The sequence below is a fragment of the Sceloporus occidentalis genome, unplaced genomic scaffold (assembly GCF_023333645.1).
Source record: "Sceloporus occidentalis isolate IW3139 unplaced genomic scaffold, rSceOcc1.0.p SCAF_199, whole genome shotgun sequence".
Lineage (NCBI taxonomy): Eukaryota > Metazoa > Chordata > Lepidosauria > Squamata > Phrynosomatidae > Sceloporus > Sceloporus occidentalis.
The window spans coordinates 886,217-911,620 of record NW_028317179.1 but is presented as its reverse complement, the minus strand read 5'-3'; the positions used below and the strand labels follow the sequence as shown (position 1 = coordinate 911,620).

General features: G+C 42.6%; 1 protein-coding gene across 1 annotated transcript in view; it reads left to right on the top strand.

Moving 5' to 3' along the window:
* LOC149278167 (transport and Golgi organization protein 1 homolog) overlaps nucleotides 1-25,404 on the top strand; it is a 30,780-nt gene that overhangs the window by 4,309 nt on the left and 1,067 nt on the right. The window contains exons 4-31 of the mRNA XM_089502275.1: nucleotides 170-3,452; nucleotides 4,229-4,552; nucleotides 4,999-5,132; nucleotides 8,007-8,063; nucleotides 8,858-9,001; nucleotides 10,805-10,936; nucleotides 11,746-11,767; nucleotides 12,391-12,479; nucleotides 12,564-12,641; nucleotides 13,292-13,402; nucleotides 13,771-13,842; nucleotides 13,965-14,069; nucleotides 14,473-14,595; nucleotides 15,018-15,126; nucleotides 15,218-15,273; nucleotides 15,591-15,681; nucleotides 16,238-16,376; nucleotides 16,810-16,911; nucleotides 17,139-17,199; nucleotides 17,460-17,495; nucleotides 18,265-18,332; nucleotides 19,143-19,240; nucleotides 20,140-20,277; nucleotides 21,566-21,634; nucleotides 21,905-21,975; nucleotides 22,114-22,173; nucleotides 23,267-23,426; nucleotides 24,183-24,390. Of these exons, the coding sequence (XP_089358401.1) occupies nucleotides 170-3,452; nucleotides 4,229-4,552; nucleotides 4,999-5,132; nucleotides 8,007-8,063; nucleotides 8,858-9,001; nucleotides 10,805-10,936; nucleotides 11,746-11,767; nucleotides 12,391-12,479; nucleotides 12,564-12,641; nucleotides 13,292-13,402; nucleotides 13,771-13,842; nucleotides 13,965-14,069; nucleotides 14,473-14,595; nucleotides 15,018-15,126; nucleotides 15,218-15,273; nucleotides 15,591-15,681; nucleotides 16,238-16,376; nucleotides 16,810-16,911; nucleotides 17,139-17,199; nucleotides 17,460-17,495; nucleotides 18,265-18,332; nucleotides 19,143-19,240; nucleotides 20,140-20,277; nucleotides 21,566-21,634; nucleotides 21,905-21,975; nucleotides 22,114-22,173; nucleotides 23,267-23,426; nucleotides 24,183-24,390 (6,140 nt within the window). The remainder of the gene's footprint in view (nucleotides 1-169; nucleotides 3,453-4,228; nucleotides 4,553-4,998; nucleotides 5,133-8,006; nucleotides 8,064-8,857; nucleotides 9,002-10,804; nucleotides 10,937-11,745; nucleotides 11,768-12,390; nucleotides 12,480-12,563; nucleotides 12,642-13,291; nucleotides 13,403-13,770; nucleotides 13,843-13,964; nucleotides 14,070-14,472; nucleotides 14,596-15,017; nucleotides 15,127-15,217; nucleotides 15,274-15,590; nucleotides 15,682-16,237; nucleotides 16,377-16,809; nucleotides 16,912-17,138; nucleotides 17,200-17,459; nucleotides 17,496-18,264; nucleotides 18,333-19,142; nucleotides 19,241-20,139; nucleotides 20,278-21,565; nucleotides 21,635-21,904; nucleotides 21,976-22,113; nucleotides 22,174-23,266; nucleotides 23,427-24,182; nucleotides 24,391-25,404) is intronic.

The window sequence follows — 25,404 nt, the reverse complement described above, 5'->3', positions numbered from 1 at the left end:
CATACTATGTTGATTGTGATCACGTTGTACATCTGTATTGCAACTTTAATAAAAAGTTTAGAGAATTTATCAGCCTGAAAAATCTTATATAACATAATTCACAATATATGATATATTACCCCATTTAATATGACTTTTATATTATGTATATAACTTTTTTTATTTTTAGGAAACAGATTTTGTATGTTTCGATGGAGGAACGGATAATTTTGATAATTACAATGTTGATGAACTTTTAAATAAACCAAAAGCGAGCACAGCGGGGCAGGAGAGTTTAGAAGAGAAAGCGCAGCCCGGGGACCGGCCCTCGGAGGAAAAGGAGGCATCGCTACAGAGCCAAGCGGGAGAAACTAAAAGCGACGAGAAGGACCGAGATCAGGCTGAGCGAGAGGATGAATCGGAGAAAGATGGCGATCTGGTAAAGGATAAACCTGAAGAGAGCTCAATGGGTCACTCGGGTGCCGAAGAAACGTCCGTCGACACGCTTAATGTAAATAGTCAGTCTGAGCGTACTCAGGAAAACAAAGTTGCACTAGAGCCTGAAGTGCCGGAAACTGCCAAAAATGACAGCATATCTCAGGGAGAATCTACGGGGTCAGATGAGAAAAGCAAAACCTTGGAAGCCTACACCCTTTTGGAGGAAAACATGCTGCAGGGCTTGAAGACGCACATCGGCTCATCGGATGATGCCGTGGTGTCCGACGATGAGGAGACCAGACAAGTTACGCTTAACGACGGCTATAAGGAAGAAGAATTTGAGGAACCCGGTAATTCACGCGCTGATTCAGAAGATCCAACTGAAACGATAGACGGACCTTCTCTGTTGTCCTACGAAGAACGAGACTTGAAGCCGGCAGATCAAATGGTTTCGTTCGAGAACGAATCTCTGCCTCCCGCCCAATCAGAAGTGAAGCCGGTGACGCCCGAAGAAGAGGTTAACGTGGCTGTAGACGTAGGGCATGCTACAGCCCTTAAACCAGAAAAAGACATACTGACTAGCTGGGGGGACACTTTCTTCGCCATTGTAAGCGGTGGGGAACATACAAGAGAAGTCACCGATCTGGATGGAACTGACTCAGAAGAGGAAAACGAGGATGACTTCATTTCTGAAAGCTCTGAATTGGAAGACGAAAACGTCTACCTAATTGGCATGGAAAAAGACAGTATAGGACAAAATAAAAATATGGAGTACCTTAACAATAATGAAGATTTCTTCTTGACCAAGGAAGACTATGAACAATCACCAGAAGAAGCCATATCCGACATTAAAGATGAAGAATCATTGAAAATTGATGAAAAGTTGAATTCCACTTCTGCAGATGAGGTTAATCTCCTTTCTAATGACTCTGCGCTGTCTGTTTTAGAGAATGATGCTGAACCCGAGTTACTTAAAGAAAACCAAGACCTGTTCAAGCATCCCCTTGGGAAGCCAGAAGAAACCGAAGCTGTGGATGAAGGAGGTAAAGAGGATGAGGAACCTTTATCAAAGGATGAAGCGGTTCCTGACAATATTGATGGAAAAGACGTTGGTGAGCAAGACTACGCGTATCAAGAGCTGAAGAATGAACTAGGAAAGGCTTTGCAGGACATGGAAAATGTCACCAATCCTGTAGAAAGTGAGGTGGGAAAAGACCATCTTCTGGGAAGCTCACATACAGATGACCAGCTATCTGCGAACACGAGAGATTCTCGGTTGGAGAATTCAGATCTACCTTCTGCGGACTCAGAGAAAAAAGAAGTTACGGAAGAGGAGGCATCAACTATAAATCAGGATTCTGTGAGCACAGAAGTTCCAGAAGATAAGTCGGTAAAAGCGTTTTCTGAGTTACCAGATGAGTTGGAGAATGTAAAGTCAGAAGAGCCCCTCGTAGGAAGTAAGGAGGAGGAAGAAAACTCGGTCAGGGTAGAAACAGACTCAACAGACCCATTGTTATTAAATGACGACAAACATACCAGTGAACGTTCTACAGATGAACTGCCAAACACGCCCCAGAAACAGTCAGAAAGTCCCGGTTCCGAGCAGGAAAAAACTGCCGAAAGTGAATTTGTGCAAGCAGAAGCGTCTCCAAGCAAAGCATCCGATGAAAACACCGGAACAGAAGAGATTTCTTTAAACAAGGAATCAGATGAAAATGTGAACGCACCTCCGTCTTCTGTAGAAACCAACCCGTCTCTCCAAACCGAGGCCGATTTAGAATCCAAATCTACAGAAGCCGAGAATGCCACCAACGCTGAATCAGAGCAAAAGAAATCGGATAACGACCCAAAATCGGAACCAGAAGACCTTAAACGTTCGCTTAATGTAGCTAATGTTACAACTGAACCCGAGCAAGGCCACGTAGATGAAGTGTCCGCAAATGTAGAAGAACCTCTTGGTTCGAAATTAACCGATGAGGAAAGAGAAGAGAAAGAAGATCTAGATGAGGAACAGGGGTTGCTTGAAGATGAAAACGCTAAAAAGGCAATGCAATCCAGAACGCTTCTAGAACTGAGTAGTTCTGCTCAAGAAGAAAATGAGCCGGCACAGGAGGCAGTGGTTGGAAATACAGTTCCAGAAAATAAAGTCCCCATGCAGGACACAACAGGTGGAAACCGTATCCCTGAGAGAAAAGAAGTGGAGGCTGGTGGAGAAACCGAATATTCAAAGACAGAAGATGTAGGAGAAGTTCAAACAGGTGGAACCAATATCCCTGAGAGAAAAGAAGTGGAGGCTGATGGAGAAAACCAATATTCAAAGACAGAAGATGTAGGAGAAGCTCGAGATCCTTTAGAAAATGAGGGCAAATTGAGTGAAAATGACCTTCGCGATGCTGACCATTTCAATAAAACAATGGAAATTATTCCAGAAAAGGTTGAAATTCCAGATCAAGAAACCACAGAAAGTCCTATTATACCTGATGAAAAAAGACAGGAACATACTTCAGAACACGAAAACGGTAAGGATGAAACACTTCCTGATGATCCCATGTCTGTGGGAAACAAAACAGAAGAACCAGAACCAGAAGAACCGTCTTATATTAAAAGTATCACAGAGCTTTCTATTATGAGGGAGCACCTGGATGAAAACAGCATTGAACAGTTTAATAAATACCTTACTTCCGAGAATGTCTTCAGAGTGGAAGCCATGTTTCAGGACATGGAAACCGAGCTGAAACTTGCGCGCGCGGAAAACGTTCGACAAGATTATATCGACAAAGCTCTGGATCAGATATTGGAATCCTCAGAAACGAGCATTCTTGATTTCGTTGAAAGAATCTTGGACGCCAAGGAGGTCAACGATGAGGACGTGCTGGCAACGGAAAAGCAGATGTTTGACGAAGAAGCCATGCTTTTGGAGGATATCCAAGAAGTGGCTTATAGGCTAAGGCAAAAATATTCAACGTACAGCGACAGCTCTTTCCTTGCTCCGGAACATGAAGTTCCGGAACCGACTGAAAAGGCACAGGAGGAAGGTACGCGTCCCGCTGCCTGGCTAGCTTTTCTTGTCTATTAAAGGGCATCTGCTAAGTTCTCAAACGCTAAATGTGATATAGGATGTAAGCTTAAAGCAGATCTGCGGCTTTCCCCCAATGCTTCCAGTAGTTCTATACACTAAAGTAGAAAGAATGTAAAAACAAATAAGAAATAAGCAAACTATGTAATAATAGACACCTTGCCTATAAACCAGATAAGGTTTGGCACATCTAGTTTGCCTATCCTATGCATTTATGACATTGTCTCACTGTATTAACCTCTAGCACCTGGGGGGGGGGGGTGGCTTTGTTCCATTTATATATCAAATAAAACTTCTAAGCCTCTGTCTCTCTATAAGAACAGCGTGCCCAATAAGTTGTCTCCCTCTGCTTTTAAGTTGTTTGGTTCACAAAACCATTTGTAACCGTATAGCTGAAACAGAAGGAGGGGAAATCTGTTACATGCTTTTAATTGCACCATTTTTAGAGACCGATTTCTGCTTCCCTAAGATAAACTTAAAAGTAGCAACTCGCAAACTTCTATATAATCCTTTTTCGTCTATATTCCGGGAAGTGCTTTCATAAGAAAAGCCAAGTCCGTGACGTTGGCTTGAACGCAAAGGAAGTCTGGAAATGCCAGATAGCCCCTTGGAAACACGATAATTGGGTGGTCCCTTTAATTTTTTTTTTTAGTGTACAAATTGATCTTTGATAATGCATTTTATTTTTTTGTTGCGTGTTGAAGTCCAAGCTAACCTCCTATTAATCTTATATAGATAAACCGCAAAGCAATAATGATAACAATATCGGCCAAGACGCTCCAGAGACACCTGAGCCGGCTCTTCAACCGGACCCCGAGCCGGCTCTTCAACCGGACCCCGAGCCTGCTCCTCAACTGGACCCCACGCCAGCTCCTCAGCCGGACACTGAAGACGGAGAGGTAGATGCAGTGAAAGTTCCAAATCAGGCCTTAGAACCCCCTTTTAAAGTGGAAGAAGTGGAGACGGAGAACGCCGGCCCTCTGGAGACCTCCCAGGCACCCGAGGATTCAGTAATTCCCGAAGAAACAAAATCTGATGGCAAGGAAGAGCCTGCTACAGGTATAACGTGAGCCTGCGTTCATGGCACATACTATACACGGCAGCAGCCTGTCCACCATGATCCGTAGTAACCCTTCACACACTGATGGCTGATGATTATAGGAGTTTAGTAATTAAAACATTAAGCGCTACCTGATGTCTGTAATGTGCACTGTTACCATTGATGTAATTAGCACGATTGTTGCACCCCGATCAAAACGTCTGTAGACTATAGTTCTTATTATGACTGTATATTATGGCATGGTATATCTAATGTCGCGTAATACATACGTTAAATTTCAATATCCTTATGCTATATTTTATTAAAGAAACAGGTTATTGCTATTAGTTTGCAACTGACAAGTTCTAAATTGTAACCGCATCGCCACGGACGGGATGTTTTCAGAATGTCGCGTTTGATATTTCACTCTCTACGTTTAAAGATACGTTTGCTTTGTTTCTTTCAGACGCTGTGTCGGAAGATGAAGCCGAGGCAGAGGAGAAGAATGAGGAAATCACGAAGTATGTGACGCAAATTGTGTCATCCATGGGCGACGCTCTGCTAACCACGAGACAATCTCTGGGTCCTGTCGCTGGAGCGGTAAGTTCTATCTTTTTTTCACCTCCGCAAAATCGTATGCATTTGGCTATTAACCCACTTATTTACATCGTAGCTGCCCTTTGTATTGTGTGTTTTCTTTTTTTTTGTTTTTTAAATTATGGCACAAGTTATAGGGAGTTTACAAAAATGTAGTTATTTGGGGGGGCCAACCCAATTGCCTTTACGTTAGACCGGTTAATCTTTTTGTTGGCTGTAATTGCCATATATACCGTATAGATTTCTTTTTTTGACAAGCAGCACTTAATGCAATTGATGTAATTTCTGGGATTCTGGGATACGTTTTTTGTATCGGTGAGACTGTTGGCAGGACACTCGCCGATGACCTCGGGTTGAGCGCGGTACGGGATCTTATTATAAAGTGTGTAGCCAAAGTCTTACGGAAATCTTTGGGTTCCTGGTTAACCAGAAGCTGCCACAAGATAAGAATATCAATGTGATGGTTTTCACACAAAAAAAATGTACTGCCTATGAATAGTTCAAGGTTGTTTTTTTTTGTGTGAAATCCATCACTTTCGATAAACTTAGTTCATTCTGCTTAACTTGCCACAGTCAGGTTTCCCCTCAGGACAGATTACAGAACTTCCAAGATAAACCCTTTTTTGTAGGCATTCCGGCAGCCCTGATAGGGTCTTCTGTGACAGCTTTTTGTTCACAAATTTTACCCCAAGCTATTCTGTTTACCCCGACTTTGTGAGAGAGGAGCCGGTGATGTAAAAGCCAGGTCTGTAAACGTAATGGGGCCTGGGACAAGCCCCGACGGCTCGCTCTGCCTACTCTACAAGCGCTTGATGCGGGGCTTTGGCATATGACGTCGTATCCCGGCACTCGGCAACATCAGGGGGTGCGGAGACGTCTCCGCAGGTTGCTACATTAACCCCTGCGGAACCTGGTTGCTTTTGAGGGGTCCTAATGGACAGCAGCTACGGGCCCCTACAGTAAGCCGGGGCCAAGGGATAGCTACCCCGTTTTGTATTCCATTAGAGATTGCCCTGACTGGCGACGGTCACCTAGCCTGTTCCCCTGCAGCTGAACTCCGGCATTGGCCTAGTTTGACGGCATCCACTACAGCTCTGGAGATGCTCCGTCTTAGTATAACTTCACACAACTGAGACCTAAACAAATCTTATCAAATTATTTGTTTTTATCGTATTTTATACGTATTTTAGTTGTTTTACTTTCTATAGAGAGCTTTTAGTTGGGAGCTGCTGTAATTACACTGTATTTTGGGAATCACGGCTGCGCATGCCCCTGGTGTGACGTCAGATATATCTGTCACTGTTTGCCTTTTTTATATGTGTCTCTAATATGGCTTATACCTGTTCTAACGGAACGGTGACGTCTTCGTAAACCACGTACTCCATATATTATTTTATGGATTTCATTCCAACGCCACCTTTAGTATTCTGCTGTCTTGTCCCGGACCCGGCTGTACCGGGGCTCTTCTCCTTCATTTATGTTTCGTTTATCATATAGTATTTACGGTAGTCAGTGGAGGGGCGTTTTGTAACCGCAGCCTGTGTTGTCTGTGCGGGCTTTGTTCGCGGCTCTGTGCCGCTGACAGTGACGGTTTGACGTGTAGCTTTGTGACGCGGGCGGCTCGGGGTTAATCAGGGATGTGGCAGCCGCCTATCGCCACGTGCTCCCCACTTCCGGGTGGCGCGGTCTGCTGACGTGTTCGGTTTAGCGGAGGTCACGGTACGGTGACGTGTTGTTATGACAGAAGGCGAAGTTCAGCGCTGGTGAGGCGGCCGGGACACTGCGGGGAGGTGAGCGGCAGCTTCACGTTTCTGTGTCAGGGGGAGCGAGGGCCGGCGGCTGGGTGTCTGTGCTGCGAGTGTGCTTATAAATCGGTGTCATGGAGAGCGAGGAGGGAGCTATTCACTAAAGCGTGCGTTTGTAGCCGAGTTGGACACTGCAATTCCCTGACTGTAGGATGCATTACAGAGGGGTGACCCGAGTGAGCTGCTTCTGCCGGCAAAGGCCTAGTCAGCCCAGAATAATGCATAGATAACATGGCAGGAGCCTTGATTTAAATATACATTATACAGGGCCAGACCAGCCCTTCCTGCAGGGAATGCTTAGGAAATTCTGGGAGTTGAAATGTTAATTTTGCCCTCAAGAGCCGGACCTCTGAATACTTAACTGTGTGTTATGCAGGAGCTGAGTGTGTCAGGGAGAGGGTGATGTGGCAGCGTGTATGTATATATGTATGTGCATGTATGTGCGTGTGCCAGAGGAGAGCGAGTCGGGCTCCGTTGGCAAATCTGCAAATGTTTTTGGCTGTAAACACGAGACTCGGTGGCTTAGGAGATGTGGTCCTGAGACGAGGGAGAGACACCAGCCATGAAGCAGAGGTTCAGAGTCAGCAGCACTTTAAAAAGCTCTGAAACTTTGGGAATCTAAACGCTGACAATCAGAGGTTAAGTTGTAATGTGACAAACTGGGGCAGGGGAGACATGGAATAGTGCTCCAGCTGAAGTGGTACAGATTATGACATTAAGGGAGGTTTTTCTTACATGGGGTCTGCATACCTCTATCCTGAAAATAAGACAAGACAAGACACGACCGAGGGCTAAATAAATATTCTACAACATATGTAAAGAAAGAGAGAGATCTTTTCATTCCGTGTTTCCTGTGGAAGGAGCCGTAACCGGATCTAACCCGGACTGCTAGACGCTGAGACGGCGGGTGATGGATGAAGCGAAGTGTTTGGAGCTGGATGGGTTAGAGATGGCCGAAAGGACCACTGAGTGATGTCAGGGATGGCGACACCTTACGTACGATTAAAGAGGGGAAGATGTTAACTGTTAGTGAAGGCAGCTCTTGAGGCTTTAACCCCTTCTCTGCCAGCAGGCAGCTGACCCACGCTTCCCCTGCAGCATGACGGCAGCAAATGGGAGAGAAGCGCAGGTCAGCTGCTGGCCGACAGCGAAGGGGTTAATGTTTGTTATGCTGTATTTTAGATGGAAGGGGGCCTGATGTGTGTAACAATCCAGTACAGAGTATCCCCAGATCTGCTTCTAGGGATGCTGATAAATGTAGAGATGGCCCCCTGAGTTGGTGTGTGTGTGTGTGTGTGTGTGTGTGTGTGTGTGTACACGTACGTACGTACCTATACGTGGTGTGTGTGTGTGTGTGTGTGTGTGTGTACACGTACGTACGTACCTATACGTGGTGTGTGTGTGTGTGTGTGTGTGTGTGTACGTGTGTGTACGTACGTACGTACGTACCTATACGTGGTGTGTGTGTGTGTGTACGTACCTATACGTGGTGTGTGTGTGTGTGTGTGTGTGTGTGTACGTACGTACCTACCTATACGTGGTGTGTGTGTGTACGTACCTATACGTGGTGTGTGTGTGTGTGTGTGTGTGTGTGTGTACGTACGTACGTACGTACCTATACGTGGTGTGTGTGTGTGTGTGTGTACGTACGTACCTACCTATACGTGGTGTGTGTGTGTACGTACCTACCTATACGTGGTGTGTGTGTGTACGTACCTATACGTGGTGTGTGTGTGTGTGTGTGTGTGTGTGTGTGCGCGTACGTACCTATACGTGGTGTGTGCGTGTGTATGCGTGGCGTGCTTGCGTTACAGTTTTGGAGTCTTAGTGTCTCCGCAGAAGACTCTGGAGTTCTTTTTCTGTGTAATAGCTCAACAGAATACTCAAAGTATCTCGGTCTCGGGGACACCCACCCATACCCAGGTTTGGTTTCCAGTCATGGACGTGATCGAGGCAGATGACCACACGTTTCCCTCCTCATCCTCCTCGCTGGATGTAGGAGCCGATACCGGCTATTGGGCTTCTCTACCCGCCGTGTACGCTGGCTTTGCCACCGGGTGCCGCCAGGTCAGTATGTGTGTCCTTCCTGCGGGTAACGGGGTTATCCTCATATACTCGTGGCTTGTTAGGATAATGCTGGTGAAAAGTCCATTCGCACGGTTGGTGGGTTTCTCGCACCTATTTGGAAAGCCAAGGATCTGCTAAATCTTTGGATAAAATAATAATTATAAGTACTTGATTTTTTTTTTATTTTTTTTTACGCCTGTTGCATTTTTACCAAGCGCAATGCATTGGATGGAGGATATTTTCTGAAATGTTCAGAAGAACGTAGTTTCGTCAGTCCTGTACACTGCATGAACCATAACACTAACGGGATGTACAGATATTTGTCATTAATCTACTTTGTGCCTCCGTCTCGTGTTGCGCAATTTCAATCCTCGTGCAAATTTCTATAAGTCTGCTTTAAAAATCTTATTTTTAGGTGTTTTGTTATAAATTACTGAAACTTAATATTCAGAACCAGAGATTGACGCATCATATATATATATATATATATATATATATATATATACCCTTTTAATGATTTCATCTCCTTCCAGTTTTCCTAGTTTTAGACCCATCATCTTAAGAAGTAGTCATTAACGTGCCAGTTTTTGTCCACTTTAAGCTAATAGGTCATGTTTTTTATAATCTGGGCTGGCTGACTCACGCTCTATTATCTGACAATTATAGACGACGAGGCTCGTTTTTATTTGCTTGAGGATTTGGAGGGTTTTGCAGGGCTGGCCGCGGGAGCAGCAGGAAGCGCAGATACGTTTGACTCGGTTAATGTCGTCTTCTCCGTGTGGCGCAGCGCTGAGTATATTCGAAAATCTATTTATTTCTGCTACTTGTGCAGCTTTCTGGAATATAAGGAGCCGATACATGAACTAACAGCGGCGGGATTGTAATATATCGGTGCAGAAGGGAAGTCTAAAGCCCGCGGATCAGATCCGGTCGCCAACCCATCGAGCACAAAGCATACACGTTTATTTTATGACGCGCCATACGTTTTTCTGCTGCTTAAACCACGGCGGTCTCTTCCTATAATGCCTCATTGTTGTATCTTAATCGTGATAAATTGGATTTGTTATACCAACAAAACTAAATGTGGTTGCGTGTTTAATTACTTTAAGTAGGTTAGGCAAGCCTACTTTCTGTGTGATTGCAGCATTTATTGTGTTTTTTTGTTTGTTTTTTACACATTTTTTGTGCTCCCTGTTGTACTGTTTTTTAATTATATTATAAATATATATTTTAATTAAGTTTTTATTTAATTACAAATTAAACATTCCCCGGGTTTCATTTTAAAGGAACTCAAAGATGTCCCTTCGTATTAATCTCCCAATAATCTAACCTAAGTGTCTCCTAGAAAGGAAAGTCCGGTCAGGGTCCTTCTTCCTACTCCTGGAGTATCATATTTTTGAAGTTTGTATTATGAAACTTTGTATGTTTTGTTTGTATATTTGTTTTTTGTATGCTCCGCCCCTTTGTTTATTTTTGTTTGTCCCCTTCCTGTTTACAAACAGCGGATGGTTAGTAAATCCGTCTCATTTTACATGTGATCTGCTTGTTCTCACTAGCCAGTCGCACAACTTTTGGCAGATCCGATCCAACATTTATCCCGTCCTTCGCACGTGACTTCCCGCGTTAGACACAAATATTATTTGATCTGTTGTAAAGTGGCAGCTGTTGCCGTCTTTGACGTGTCTTAGGAGCCAAGCGTTCCACACGGCGTTGGCGACGTGGCTTTCTGCCCGCGCATTCACTCGATCTGGCACATCACACAGATGTGAAATTATTTCATCTCTTTTTTTGTGTGTTTTTTAGCTTATTTCCGCGCTGCCAGAAGACCTCCGGCCCGGTGAGGATTTCCACGGCGTTCAGTGGGAAGCGGTGATCGTAACCGCCTTGGTTGGAATCATCACACTTTTGATCTTCTTTTGGAGAACCTGCCTCTCGGTAAGCGTTTGTTTTTGTAACAATGTAACTAATGTTGAGTGGAGTGTGTTAATATTACTTGGCGCTGCGTAACATGGTATGGCTGCGATCCAGAGAAAAACACATGGAATCTATTCCAGCCTCACCAATTTGAAGAACATAGGCCGCTAACCCAAATAAACAGGGAATATTTCTAAATACAAAGCAGAACCCCCACCATGGAACAAAGTAACCACTAGCGCCCTCCTTACCTTTTACACCAATTGTTATGCCACGCACTACTTGTTATGCCCTGTTTGCCCATCATACAGAGCTATGGGATTTCCACTTTTGATCCATACATTTCATTGAATTTCTGCTTTCCTATTTTGTATCATTATTGTACGGAGTAGATGTAGGGACAGGCTGTGAGGTCATCTGACTCTTAATGTCGCGTCAGAATACCCACGATGCCCTGTTAATTATGTGCTGAGCGGCTCCCAATATTGGTGTAATTGAAAGAGAGTATCGCTGTTAGAAATGGTTAAATCTCTAAATGCCCCAAGAGTCAGATCCCAGGATTAATGCACACACGATGCCAAGGGCAAGGTCTTGTGTCAGTTCCCGGTGTCCCCGGTGCTGGGCATTAACCTACAAGCTGTTGTTAGTCGTCGGATAATCCTGTTTGCCAAGAGATACCTTTCACTTACTGGCATCGCAGCCAACCCTGACCTTTGTGTGCAGTCGGCTAGATACATGTTTAACGAAGCGTCGCCATCTGTTGCTTTTTTTCCCTCTCTTCTTCTTCAGAATATTTATCTTTATACTTACTTTACTTTCTTATCTTTCAGGTAAAAAGCAGAATTTATCAAGGTAATCAGCTGTTTTACTACTCTGCTGCGGGTTGTCGGTCTCTCCTACAGGGAACGGCCACATTTTATGTAACTCGTTATGAAGCCAAAGTCTCTTATGTTTCTTTTAACTTAGTTAGGGACAGTTTGCAGTTTCCCATCATTTAATATAATATGGTACTGAGTTTCCCGTCTGCCTTTATATATCTAGTAGGCTTCAGATCTCCGTTTAGGTGACTGTGACCTAACAAACAAAACTATCTGTTCCTGCGGGAATATGTGGACGGCAGCTCCCACCCACACACACACACATGATGATCTATCGAGGGGCATCATCACACACAGAGGGGGCATTATCAGTGTATGACTTTGATTTAAAGTTTTACCCCTGAGCATATATTTAAACCCATGAACTATTGGCTCACCGTTAAGACGCCGATGGTTTACAATATTGTATTCAGAAAATATTTAAATGTCTTTTTATTGTCAAGAAACCCACAGACTAAAACGTCAGGGGATGCGTTGCCTGTATCGATGCTTTAAAAAGGATGCTAAAACAATCTCATGATGATGTCTCTTGGTTACCTGCACATCTGTGTTATGCTGGAAAGTATGGGTTTTAATCACATGTTCTTGCCTTTTTAGTGAACGAAAAGCAGCTTGCTGAGAAAATCGCCAATCTGATAAAAGAAAAGAGCGAGGCTTTAGAAAAGATTTCCGAGTATGAGCGAAAGGTAATTAGAGTTTCCAACGGTTCTTAGAGCTTGGAACCTAGGGTCGGATAGTTGGATAGATCGATTTTATTTTTTATTGCGCAGATTAAAGAAGCGAAGGAAACAGAGTCCACGGCCCAGAAGAAAAGTAGCAGCCTCTTAACAGAAGCTGAAGCACTGAGGGTAAGCGGTCTCGTAATCTGTACGTTATAATGTCGTGCCAAAGGCAACGGTGTTTCGTGTGCTGGATGTTGGGACGTTCGGAGCCCTTGATTTCCGTTCCAAGTAAAAGACTACAAAAAATCAAAATGGGGAAAATTACCTGGATGGATTAAAAAGTAGATGTGGGTTGGTGAGGTCAAGACCCAGAATGTATACTCAGGGCTGGATTCCCCGTGAGTCAGATTGTCAGGTGATAAGTGGAGCCGCCTTCCAGCAGCAATCATAGTTTAATATAGCGAGGGAATTTAAACGTGCAAGGCATCGGGATAACACTGTCCTGAATATAAGACGAGACCAAGTCCTAAAAGTATTTACAGCAGAAAGATTGGACCAAATGGTTCTTATCATGTGTCAAATTCTGTGTATGTTTCAGTGGGAGGCACATAGGGAGTGGTCTAACAATAGCCCCGCCTACAATTCTCCACCCACTCCTTATGTTAGGGTAATTTTCCATGCATTTTACACCCATTTCTCCATTGTGTTCCACCGTTTTATTTGCATACACCTTACCTGCAAGACATTAAAAAAATAAAAAAACGTACTGATCTACAGCGGAAGATACTCTTATTTTCATACAAGTTCTGTCTCTTAACCAATCTCTCACGGGACAGGTGACCGTAAAGGAGTTAAAGAATAACAACAAAGCCTTGGATTCCAAAATGAAGACCTTAATGAATGAGCTGGAATGTCAAAAACAAGAGAACAAGAAGAAGCAGGAGATGGTGAGAGGACGCCTGCGATCTCCTGGCCTCTGCCATCTCCTCATCTCGTTTTTTTTTGTTTTCTTGTTACTGTTTCTGATACACTGTAAAAGGGGGGGCTTTACTGTTGATATTTATGTTAAATATCCATACAAAGAATGTTTCATACTTCCTGGACAGATCCCTGAAACACATCTTTCAAGTTGAAAGTGTCCCAATCAGTCAAATAATACATTTAAATGGGACTGATAAGTTACTTCCTCAAACATCAGTACCTATGGATTAGAATAAACTGGGAGACTAAAGTTGCTTTTATATCATTTTAAAGTATTTCACAGTTTTAGAAGAATCAGGATCTTTACGAAACCTTTATTTATTTATTTTTTCAGGTCTTCGACAACCAGAAATCTGTGAAGCAGCTGGAAGAACAGCTTGAGCAGCACACAGCTGAGCTGTCAGAGGTGAGCAAATATTTGTAGAGTTTTATATATATATATATATATATATATATATATATATATATATATATATATATATATATATATATATATTCCAACCTCAAATTATACACTTTGTATTGCAGCTCCAGTTGGCTTTAAACGAAGCCAAGCTAAAGGAACATAAAGCGCGATCAGATCTACGCAGCGTGCAGGAGGAGAACACGAGGCTGAAGGAAAGGAAGGAACAGGTGTGTTACTAATTATAATAATAATAATATTTAATACTTATGACAACCCCTAAAGGTTCTTATTATAGGGCTGTGTTGTGAGAGTAGGGATCTATTTGAATATTTGTACTTTGAATTATCATATTACTAAGCATTACTCGCCAATATCATACTCAGATTATTTTTTCACAAGGATTATAGCTGAAGTGTTAAAGCGGCGTTGTAGCCATCATATGCACTTTATTGCATACAGTAGTAGATATTTTATTTCTTGTGCAAGGGTTTATGAGGATCTTTCCCAAGCTCTCTAGTTGTTTGGCTTCTAGAAGGTGCATCAGCCAAGTGCCCCATTACACGACCCATGAGGAATTGTATTCTTATTAGGACATGGATGGTGTTATGACCCTGTTTTTGTTCTTTCCAGCTATTGAAGGAAGCCGAGGGCTGGAGCGAGAGGCAGCGGGAGCTCGATGAACAGATACAACTACAGCAGAAATCTCACAAAGACCTGGAGGAAGCTCTGGCCTACAAAGAAAACGAGATTGAGGTGAGGATTTTCTTAGTTTATAGTCCCCCTTTAACAATGTAATGATGAAATAGTCTGTGATTGAAATGTCCTGTTTGAAGAATTGGTTATATCCAACCCCCCCCCCCCCCCCCCATTGGACCATCCTAAGAAAACCATTGCGCAATCATTTACTCCACTGATGCCTGAAGTACAAAAAAATCTATCAGTAATACTGACCATTTACAGATTCCGCTTTGTGTACTAATTTAAAACTCTACAGTATTACAAACCTTGGCGATTTAGAAAGGTAATAGGCACGTGATGTAAAATTACATCTGAGCCATAACAATATGTGTTACATGACATTATACTATATACTATAGTCTGTAGATGAGTCTAGGCCCTAGATTACTTTCTTCTTCTTGTTTCGTTTTATATAAAATTATTTCCTTTATTCGCAGGTTCTGACAAATTGCATCATGCAGTTGAAGCAGCTGGAGGAGGACTCTGCGAGGGATGATAACCGGCAAGTGGAAGGAGATGGAGAGCTGGCCAACGGAGAACTTCCAGGTGCTCTATGCACAACAGCGACTTAAATAATCATAGTCAATTTCCGGAAGAAATAAAGACTTGTTTTAAATGATTTATTGTATATCTCCAGATAAACGCAAAGAGAAGATGAAGAATCAGATTAAGCAGATGATGGATGTCTCGCGGGTAAATTTTGTTTTAACTATATTTACAATGTCTAAGTATTGCTGTGTCTGCCATTGTAATAGCTTTATTCCTAGCATCATCAGTAACTATTTTTGGACCGATTACGTTTCTGCAAGAAATCTAAAAATATGTCTCGATAATATTTAATATCATTTCTTTATGTCTTTGTTACCGGCCAGTGACGTCTGCCCTTAGTGGAACATGTTCCAAGTTTCTCTAAGATTTTCTTCTTTGCTACTTTACATAGTGGATGACAAAAATGTTATTCGTACAGATTTTCCCCCCCAATGTTAAATCATTTGGTTTTCGTTTGATAGGTAAAAACAACCCTGTCTATAATCGAGGAAGAAAAAGATCTCTACCAAAGAAAACTGTGTGATGAAGTTTCTGCCCGCCATGAGTTGGAAGGTAAGACCGGAAGTTTCTGGGTATTCTGTATCCTGCTTATTCCTTTCCTCCATAGAGTTTCATTAGTCAGCAGCAGAGTGATTAAGGCTGAGCCATTCTATTGTTTACCATAAGGCGGTGTGATAAGAAGTCTGTGTTTTGTCTAGTTGATAGCCATTTGTATTCTAGACGTTCTATCAGGATAATATGCAGCTACATGAATTATATTATGCAAAAATTGTAACAGCTTTAAATTAAAAAAAAAAGAGCGATATTTTTGAAAACACATTTTTAATGACCCTTGCAAGAAAATATATTTAGGTGGCAGCCCCCTTTTTCAACAGCTACAGGATTCGACAGCGCTCCATAATTAAAACATGTAACTTAAAAAGTAGAAACCATTGGTAATGTGTACATCTGTCATACATGAATGGCCTTTTGGGTGCATTAATTTGTGTCAAATTGCATCTGTTGAATTATTATTATTGAATTGATTAAAATATAAAGCAAAAGTACCTTTCATGGAATTTTTCCAACTAAATGTTGCACACAAAATTTTCCTGTGTTTTTTGTCCAGAGCAAATTAAGCAACTTCAGCACGACGGCAGCACCTTGGAGTCCGACAAGAATCGCCTGGACAGTGAATGCCGGACCCTGCGTCAGAAAGTGGAGATTCTCACCGAGCTGTATCAGCAGAAGGAGATGGCGTTGCACAAGTAATAACAATTTCTATGCCCAATACGTGCATTTAATGTTAAATAGCCTGCAGCATTTTCATTGGCTAGTGAGCGATACAGCTTAATGAATTAATTGTGTCCGCTAACTAAGACAGCAGCAACCACAATAAATTTATTTAAGTTAGTAAACACAGAGCAACAGCTTAGCATCCCTGAAATCCATACCTGCAGCTATACATTAAACAATCATAAGCCACCCCTGATTTATTCTCGCTAGCAGCATCAAACCATAAAGAGGACTTAAGATCCACCAACTCAAGTGTCGTTGCACCCCATTTAAAAAAAGGGGGGGGGGTTCAGCTGTAAAAAATGTAGCATCCAGGACAACAAAGCTCTTAGATTCTTTCAACCCTTTTATTGTATTTTAAGGTCCTGTCCATAATACAGACTCCATTTTATTTCTTTGTTCTAGAAAACTTACCCAGGAGGAGTACGAGCGCCAAGAAAAGGAGCAGAAGCTGTCCGTGGCCGATGAAAAGGCTATTCTGGCCGGGGAAGAAGTGAAGATCTACAAGTATGTCTAACCTCGCAAACAAAGGTTTCTCTGGGATAGGTTTTTGTGTTACTGATTAACTTCACGTCTGTTTAATCTAAATCTGCTTCTCGGTCTGTTATACGCCAGTGAGTGGATCGCAGCTTCTGCCTGTGGTTAAGGATGGTAGTTTTATATGGACGTTGTGTGAAGTGAGAGAGTCTTGATATGTTGTGTGATTTGTTATCCGATATCCTTGGGAATTTCAGGCAGAGAATTCAGGAAATGGAAGAGGAATTGCAGAAAACGGAGAAATCTTATAAGAATCAGGTAACGGCACGTCCTTAGTTTATATGTTTTCTGTGTGTGGGGAAGACTTTCTGAATTGTTGACGTGTATGTACCCTGTTTATTCGCTAATTTAAGTGATGGCCAATTGTGTTCAGATTAATCACTTAAGCAGTACTATGCTGTACATGGCAACATTCACAACGGGCTGCAGTGCATAGCACACTTGGTCTCTCGAATGTAGGATGGATCTAATCATTTGCAATTAATTCTAATGCTGTTTTTGCTTGATCTCCTTTTAAGATTGCCGGCCATGAGAAGAAGGCACACGAGAACTGGGTAAGTATCCAGGCTTTGTGCTTATTGACACAAATTCCCATGTTTTTAGTTTTGTGCAAACAATTCGACCCCCAAAAGAAGTCACTCCGTTGTACCAAAGATTCGGTAAAGAATACGATGTGCCTTTTTAACCCTTTTATTTTTGTCAAACGTGCTTAGAAATTACCATATATAACATTTTGTTGCTTTCATAATTGGCATGCTGGTTTTGATTGTTTTGTATCACTGAAAGAGACATCCAGCATTATAGCTCGGAGATAGAAGCCTCGAATCTGTGCCATCCCTTTAAATATTTAGGTATTGTGTTAACTCTAGAAACTTGCAAAATATATAGAGGAAAAATAGGTGTAATGGGTGCTTTGTAGTTCCAAAACATTAATATTACATGCGTGCATTAATAGTGTGCATATTAATGGATCATAGCCAGAGTTGCATGGCTTGTATTACATACATTAAATCTCGCAGTCACCCGGTTATCTCCGGCAGAGCAATGAGCTGAGCGGCAGATCGTTTACTACCCGTTAATGAAGTCCACAGACACTCAGGCCTTTCATCGTCAATAAGTCGACGCGTTCATCTTTCTGAGATGAAGCTGTCAGGGTCTCAGTTATGACCCTATTAATATTTGTGTCTGTGAACGGATTTTAGTGCCTTTATCCCGAAGTCTGGCGTAGGAAGGACTCCCGCCGGGAGATGTGGAGAGCTTGTGTTACGCGGGAGCCTCGCGCTGTCCTGGTTTAACCATAGTTTTACCCCCCTTTTCTTCCAGCTCATCGCCCGGACCGCAGAAAGAACTTTGGCCGAAGAGAAAAGAGAGTGTGCAAATCTGAGACAAAAGTAAGGAATTCTTATCTTATTTTTCTTGAACATGAACCGTGTAACTGTAACGCTGTAAGTACTCTCTGCGTGTTTAACCTCTGTCCTGGACTTTGTCTGAAGGCTTTCTGCCATAGCATTCATTTGCTCCGAGGGGTCCATGTAAAAAGTGAATCAAAAAGGGGAATCATTGTTGACCTGATTTACACATCCCTACCCAGAATCCCTTACAGCGGCGGTAGCACGACGAGATTCTGGTGTTTAATAATGCCTCTGCCACCCCCTTTAGTTTTAAGTGAAGAGGTTTACCATAACTTTAACCCCACTGTGACTTATGTCGCGTGCACTTCATGTTTAACCGATCCCAAAAAGTATCTTGTTTAGCCCGTATCTCTACAGCTGAACTGCAATTAAAGCTGCAGTTCCACCTAATCTGCTGAATTCAACACATGTAGAACTAAATACAACATTGGAAGCATCGCTCATAGTGCTTGCAGGTGCCCAAACCCTTCTTACGTCTGTAATAATGCCATATTTTTTCCTCGGTCATAATTCTTCAGGGAAAAATGCTTGTCATGTGACTCAGACATCATTAAGCCGTTGCTATAGAAACTAAAAAGTGAATTTTAAAGAATACAAATCTGCTAATATTTATTTCCGTGTAATAAGAGAGCTCCGTGTATTGAGCAGGGAGATCACATAATGTAGATGTATCTTTTGTTATTCCTTGTGGAATCGTTTTGTGCAAAACAAGAAAGCCGTTAAGAGTTCGGTATAATTGATTCTGCAATCAGAAAATGTGATTTCAGTGTTTTTGTTTTGTTTTTAAAGACTAATTGAAGTAAACCAAAGAGTAGCAGCCCTCCAGAGACCATCCATTGTAAAGCCCACCCCAGGAAGACCAGACCACCAGCCTCCTCTGCGGAGAGGTAACGAGTTCCCTTTCACATTCTCATCCTCTATTTTATTGTGTAATGATTATATAATTAGAAATATTACAGATGTCACAGTAAACAACTGAGGGCACAGATCGCTATGCAACATAGTCCTTTTTCCCACGAACGCGCTGTTATTAATTAAGACCACTTTGCGCACTAGATTTTCTGGATATATGAGAGACTATCGCCTTAAAAAAAATTAAATGACTGAAAATGATGTAGTACCGTATTTTGCTTATATTCGAGGTCATCTTATAATCCGATCACAAATAGAGGTCAGGCTGCAAGACTTAGATCCAGATCCCCCGCAGCGCTGCAGGTGACCTGCATCCTCCTCTCTGGCAGCCGGTGAACGTTTGCGGGATGCGCACAGACAACCTCCGCTGCTGCCGGAGCTTCTATGATGGAGCGTGGGTGTGACCTTCCGGTGCTCCGTCGTAGAAGCCCCGGCGGAAGTACCAGGCAGCAGCAGAGGTTGTCTGCGCGCATCGTGAAGACGTTCACCGGCTGCCCCCACTAGACACCATGGAGTCTGAAGCATTGGGGGTAAGTCTGGAGACGCATTAGTAAGTCTGGGGGGGGGGGGGCGCAGAGTGTCGTATAGGGGGTATAAGTCATATCTGGGGGCAGGTTGGCAAATAAAAGGAAATAATAACAAATGCATTTTTCTCAATCATAGTTTTAATTAAAATATGAAAAAATAGCTTACATGGGAATTAATATTTACTAGTAAAACTTTTTTCCCTATAGGGTAGTCTTATATTCAGGCTTTTTTCCCAAATAAGTATTCAAATTTTTGAGGGTCGTCTTGTAATCGGGTTGTTAAGATGTAGCCATTAGAAAAAAGGCCTGAACGAACGCTTTGCATTTTTACCTTCCGTTAAACACAGGTGCCGTGAGCAGGGATGGCTCGTTTTGTCCTTCGCCCGTAAGCGGAGGGGCTCCGTCTCCTCCCATGATGATGGAGGCGCCGGGCCGGTCAGCATCCGCCAACCTCAGCAGATCGGATTCTCTCAAAGGAGACTCTGGTCAGTAACGCGCACTGCTCACACTCCGTAAATACGTGCCGGCTACAGAAACCATCTGAACGGAGGGAGCGTGTCTGGGTTTAACAAAAGTGGGGAGGGGTTCAAGTGTTTATCGTCTTTTTTTATTTGGAAGGATAGATAACCGTACATCAGGGGAGAAGAATTGCTGGTACGTCATAGTCAAAAAAGTAACTGGACAGTTTATGGGTTACGTGGTGTTTATCCATTAGCAAACGCATCTACTGGTGCATGGGACTCGGCTTTTATGCTACTCTATGCCCCATCAAGTCAAAGCCCCCTCTTCCGCACACATGATGACGCTTTCTTACCTCTTTCTTATGGCTGGGGATCTGACCCCTGGCCAAGTCGAGCCGAGTCTCTGTGCCATCTAGTGCACTGGCTGCATGCCTCCTGGCCTGGTGGCCAAGTCAAAGTACACTGCTGTACTTGTAGTATTTTTTTTTTTTTCAACGCTCCCTGCAAACAATTATCATTGAATATATGAACCCATATTTAAAGAACTAAAGTACTGAAATGGGGAAGAACACTTAAATTCCAGCAGTTTAAAGCAAGATTATAAAGCAAAGAGCGATGATAAAACACAACTGAAAATGCTGGTTCTCGGCAAATAAAATGTTTTGTGGTCTACAAATTGGACAGCAATGCTCTGTATTTAAATTCAACCTATAAATAAATATGTATATATATTTTAGAGACGGTTACTTTTCACACGGACACATGGAATGCACCGTTTAGTTGGCGTGTAAATATTTTGTCCGTTTAGCGCAGGAGACAGACCGTGCTTCTGCCAGTTCTCTGATTCTGTATCATAGTTTCATGTCGATGCTGTCAGCGTCGGCTACTTTGTTCTCAGTCACCCTCTGTGTTCCAGATGGCATTCAGAGACGTAAACGCTGGTTTTCTCTTTCAAACATCTGTGATGTGAACTCTATTTAATGCTGTGTGGGGTGTGTGAGCCGTCCCAGCGGTGGAAAGGATGCTCTGTTCACCCAAATGTTGGCACAAGAGGTCATAATCTAAAACTAAAATGTTAGAACCGTAATGTAAGTTACCGGACTGTAAGGGGGGGGTAGATAGGTGAAACCACCTACCCGGGGTGGTAATACTCGCTTGCCATACCTCATACGAATACCTCTGCTAATGCATTCATCGGAACAACCTTAAAAGATCGTCAACTTGTGGTCATAAATGCAACATCTTCCGTTTAAAAAAAAAAATAAAAAAATTATATACCGTATTAACCTTTTTTTTCTTTTTCTTATTAAAGGTATAATGGATGCCCCTCCAGGTCCCAGACGCCCTCCTTCTGACGTATCCGGAAGAACATCTGCTCCCGGTGAGTAGCTTTTCGCCTATTCCCACCTCTGAATGTGTGGTTGGGTTGAGAATACAGACTACTTTTTTTTCTTTTTCTTTTTCATTCATGCACCTATACCGAGTATGTCTGAAATAACCAACTTGCAGCTTCCTTTACATTTCTTTTTAGATTTTTAGTGGAGAGGATCTCAAATTAGTCAATTATTGTTAATAAACATTAGTAAACATTTGATTTCTATGAATCCCGATTAGTTTTAGTCTAATGTCCATGTCTTTATCTCTCCCGCAGTGGATCTTGGTCACTCTGCACTGAACCCCGGACCCAGAACATCCTCGCCTGCAATAAGCGCAGATGGAATGGTGAGTTATACATCAGCTCTCTTATTTCCCCCATTCATAAAAAAAAAGCTGTGTGACTCTGTCTGTATACGATGTAATACACTTTTTTTTTTTGTATGTTCATTCATAATTTCTTCATGTAAAACAAAAAAAAAAAAGCCCAATGAGTCTGAGTCGTCCAGTATGCCTGCTAATCCTCCGTCTAAGGAAGCTGCCGAGGTGAGTATTTAGCGGCCTTGGAGTGAGCTGGGTTGTCACCTTTAGTGATCGGCGGTGAATATGTGACTCTAACCTCTCATGCATGCGCTACACAATAAAACCGAGCTGCAGCATCATAAATACAAATCTCCCCATCCGTCCATGGTTGTCTGCGCCATTTATCACCGAAAGTACCCCAGCTATAAAAAGGACACGCATTGCTTTATAATAATCCTGATTTGCCCAGAAATGGGAGAAGCAGAATCACACGTTTTCCAGAATCAAGAGTAGCAGTATTCCAACATGCCAAGACCTATACAGATGTACGTCGTATATTTTAAAGGCTGGATTTTATTTACCAAGATCAAGAATCTCATCTCCCCCTATAGGTTTTACTCTAAGTTACTAATAACACAACTAATGAATTGAGTTTTTGGAAAGGTGTGTGTACGGCAAGTATCTGAATAAACAAGATACCCGTGACGGAGGGTTCCGGTGTAAGCCGGGGCTGGCTTTTGTTGGTAGGCATGCATGATTCCCGGGCGCTTTAACCCGCATTTTATTTGATGGTCGATTACTAACCGCTTTGATGCTCTGCGGTTGCTGGCTTTCGGTACAGACTTCCTTGAGCATTTGTATATGAGCAGCGTGTATTCTACACTCGATACATATACATATATATTTACAATGGGTCCTGTTGAGCGTTTCCATATATCTGTCATACGTCATAAGAAATAAATTACATTTCGCACTAAATTGTCTTGAGTTTGTTGGCAGGGGCTGTACTTGCAACCACTGCTGGCCACAAGGCTTAATACGTTATTTAGATATACAGCTTACTGTCCATTTGTTCATCACCCCCTCTCATCTTTATAATCCCTCGTATTGGTGAATTCAATATACTTTGGACAGAAATCACCCCCATTTTTTTCAGTGTGAGTGCTTTCCTCCCAGTGTCTGCCTCTGGACAGGGTAGTTTGGGGGTTTTGCTTCTTTTCAACTAGAATGCATGTTAAAGTAATATGCATTCCTTGTTGGTAACTCTATATGGGATACTGTTTTTCTTCCCTTTGTTAAATTTTATGCTATAACAAATTGCCCTGTATGATACCAGCAGGTCGTCTCAGGAGCCAGAGGGCCACCCTCATTTCCCGGAACACCTGTAATGAACTCACCTGCGGCAGCTCCTCTGATGTCACAGCCTCCTGCTCGTTTGATTGGTCAGCCTCCTCCCAGAGGGCAATATGGACCCCGACCACTGCCTCCGCAGCAATGTATGTAAACGATAGTTGTCTTTTTTTTCCGCAACGTGCAAAACACACACAAAATAAAAGGAATTCACCTTAACTATATTTAAGAAGACCCTAAATCCTGCATTGTGTTACAAAGTACTCTTGAGTGTGAATCCTGGGAATTACATGCTAGACTTTCAAAAATATGTAATTTTCAGAGTTTATATTCAGCAACATCCCATCATTTGGCCACATGTCATTTTTGCTGGGTTTTTTTTTTATTGTAAGCCAAATTTAGTTTTTTGGTTTTTTTTTTTTTTTATTACTGTATTCCCCTCATTTTTGGAAGAGGGAGAAACGGTGTTTGAACAGTTGAGTTGCACCATGTCCATGAGCACAACTTCAACCAGCCCTACAGGGTCACAAAAAGGTGTCAAGGTGACCCTTGGGTGGGTTTTTCTGTATTTTTTTTTTTTCTTTGTGGGGCATGAATGGGTTAGACACGAATAGAACATAGTGTCTAAAACCCGTCACCTCTGAGCCTCCCTGCATTGGTCCTTCAGGTCAAAATGGATCACAAGATTGCTGTTATTCTTTATAATAATTCATACGTGTTACTGAAAATATATGTTCCTAGGAGAAACAGACCGAGGATATTTAAGGTTTAATGCTTTGTGTCTTTTCTTTAGTACGTGGACCCTCACCAGGAATGAGAGATTTCCCCCCAAGACCCTTGTTACCACCTGGCGCAATTCCACCTGATCCTAGGAGCTTTGCCCGTGCACCCCTTGGCCCTAGGGAGTATCCCCCGGGTCCTGCTCCATTTCCTGGTACCAGGGATTATCCTATTCCACCCCCGGGAGCTCGGGACTTCCCGCCGGGACTTCCACCACCTGGCGCTCAGGACTTCCCGCCAGGACCTCCACCCTCGGGAGCTCGAGATTTCCTGCCGGGACCTCCACCCCCGGGAGCATGGGACTTCCCACGTGGACCTCCTCTCCCAGGAGTAAGGGATTTCCCACCAATACTGCCACCTCCAGGAACTAGAGAATTTCTGCCAGGACCCCCTCCTGGAGCTAGAGAATTCTTAGCTGGCCCACCTCATCTAGGACCCAGAGTTTTCCGAGGAGGACCTGCTCCACTTAGCTCTAGAGAGAACATACCAGACTTTCCTCATGGAGTAAGAGACTTTGTGCAAGGTCCTACACCTATGGGTGCCAGGGACTTCCCTCCAGGGTCCCATCCTGGATCTTTTCAAGGCCCATCAGTGCCAGAACTGCGACCGCTCGCCCCAGGACAACATCAACACCCACAGACAGACAATGAAGCTATGGACAACCATAAACCTTAGTCGCTGCTTAAATAGACATAAATTGGTGCAGTGGGTTTAAAAAATGGATAAAATGTTACTGGTTTACATTCATTTCTGATTCTTCATTTTACCCGTCTTATATTTGCAATAAATATTTTAGCCCTCTTTGATATCCCTGGAATTTTTAACGGTTAATTATGGAATTAAAAATATCGCTCAGAAAATTTGAACTTCTTAAACCCGATCATTTCACAATCTAAACATGTGCAATACAGAAATGCCTTTGTGTGTGTGTGTGTGTTTTTGGAGGGGCTGATATTTTTGTTTTATTTAATGTAGCAAATGTAACCATTATTTGTGAAAAAAAATGAATGTTATAAATCGTAAAAAAAAAAAGACGTTTCCTGTGGAAATATATTTTATAAGAATAGCATTATTCTGATTGCTTTTCCACACACTGCTAGCTTAAAACGTTATATACCACTGGTTTACATAGAATTAATGTTTTTAAACGTCTGGTACTGAAAAACCAGGACACACAACCCTGTTGGAAAATAATAAATATAATAAAGTAGCAAAATATATTGGCTCCAAATGTCTTTATGTACACACAGAACATTAAATGGGGAACTTCCATTTCTAACCTTTTTACCCTGCCTTATGACGGCTGCTTAACCAATCAACAACAGTCAGCAATTTATCAAACGG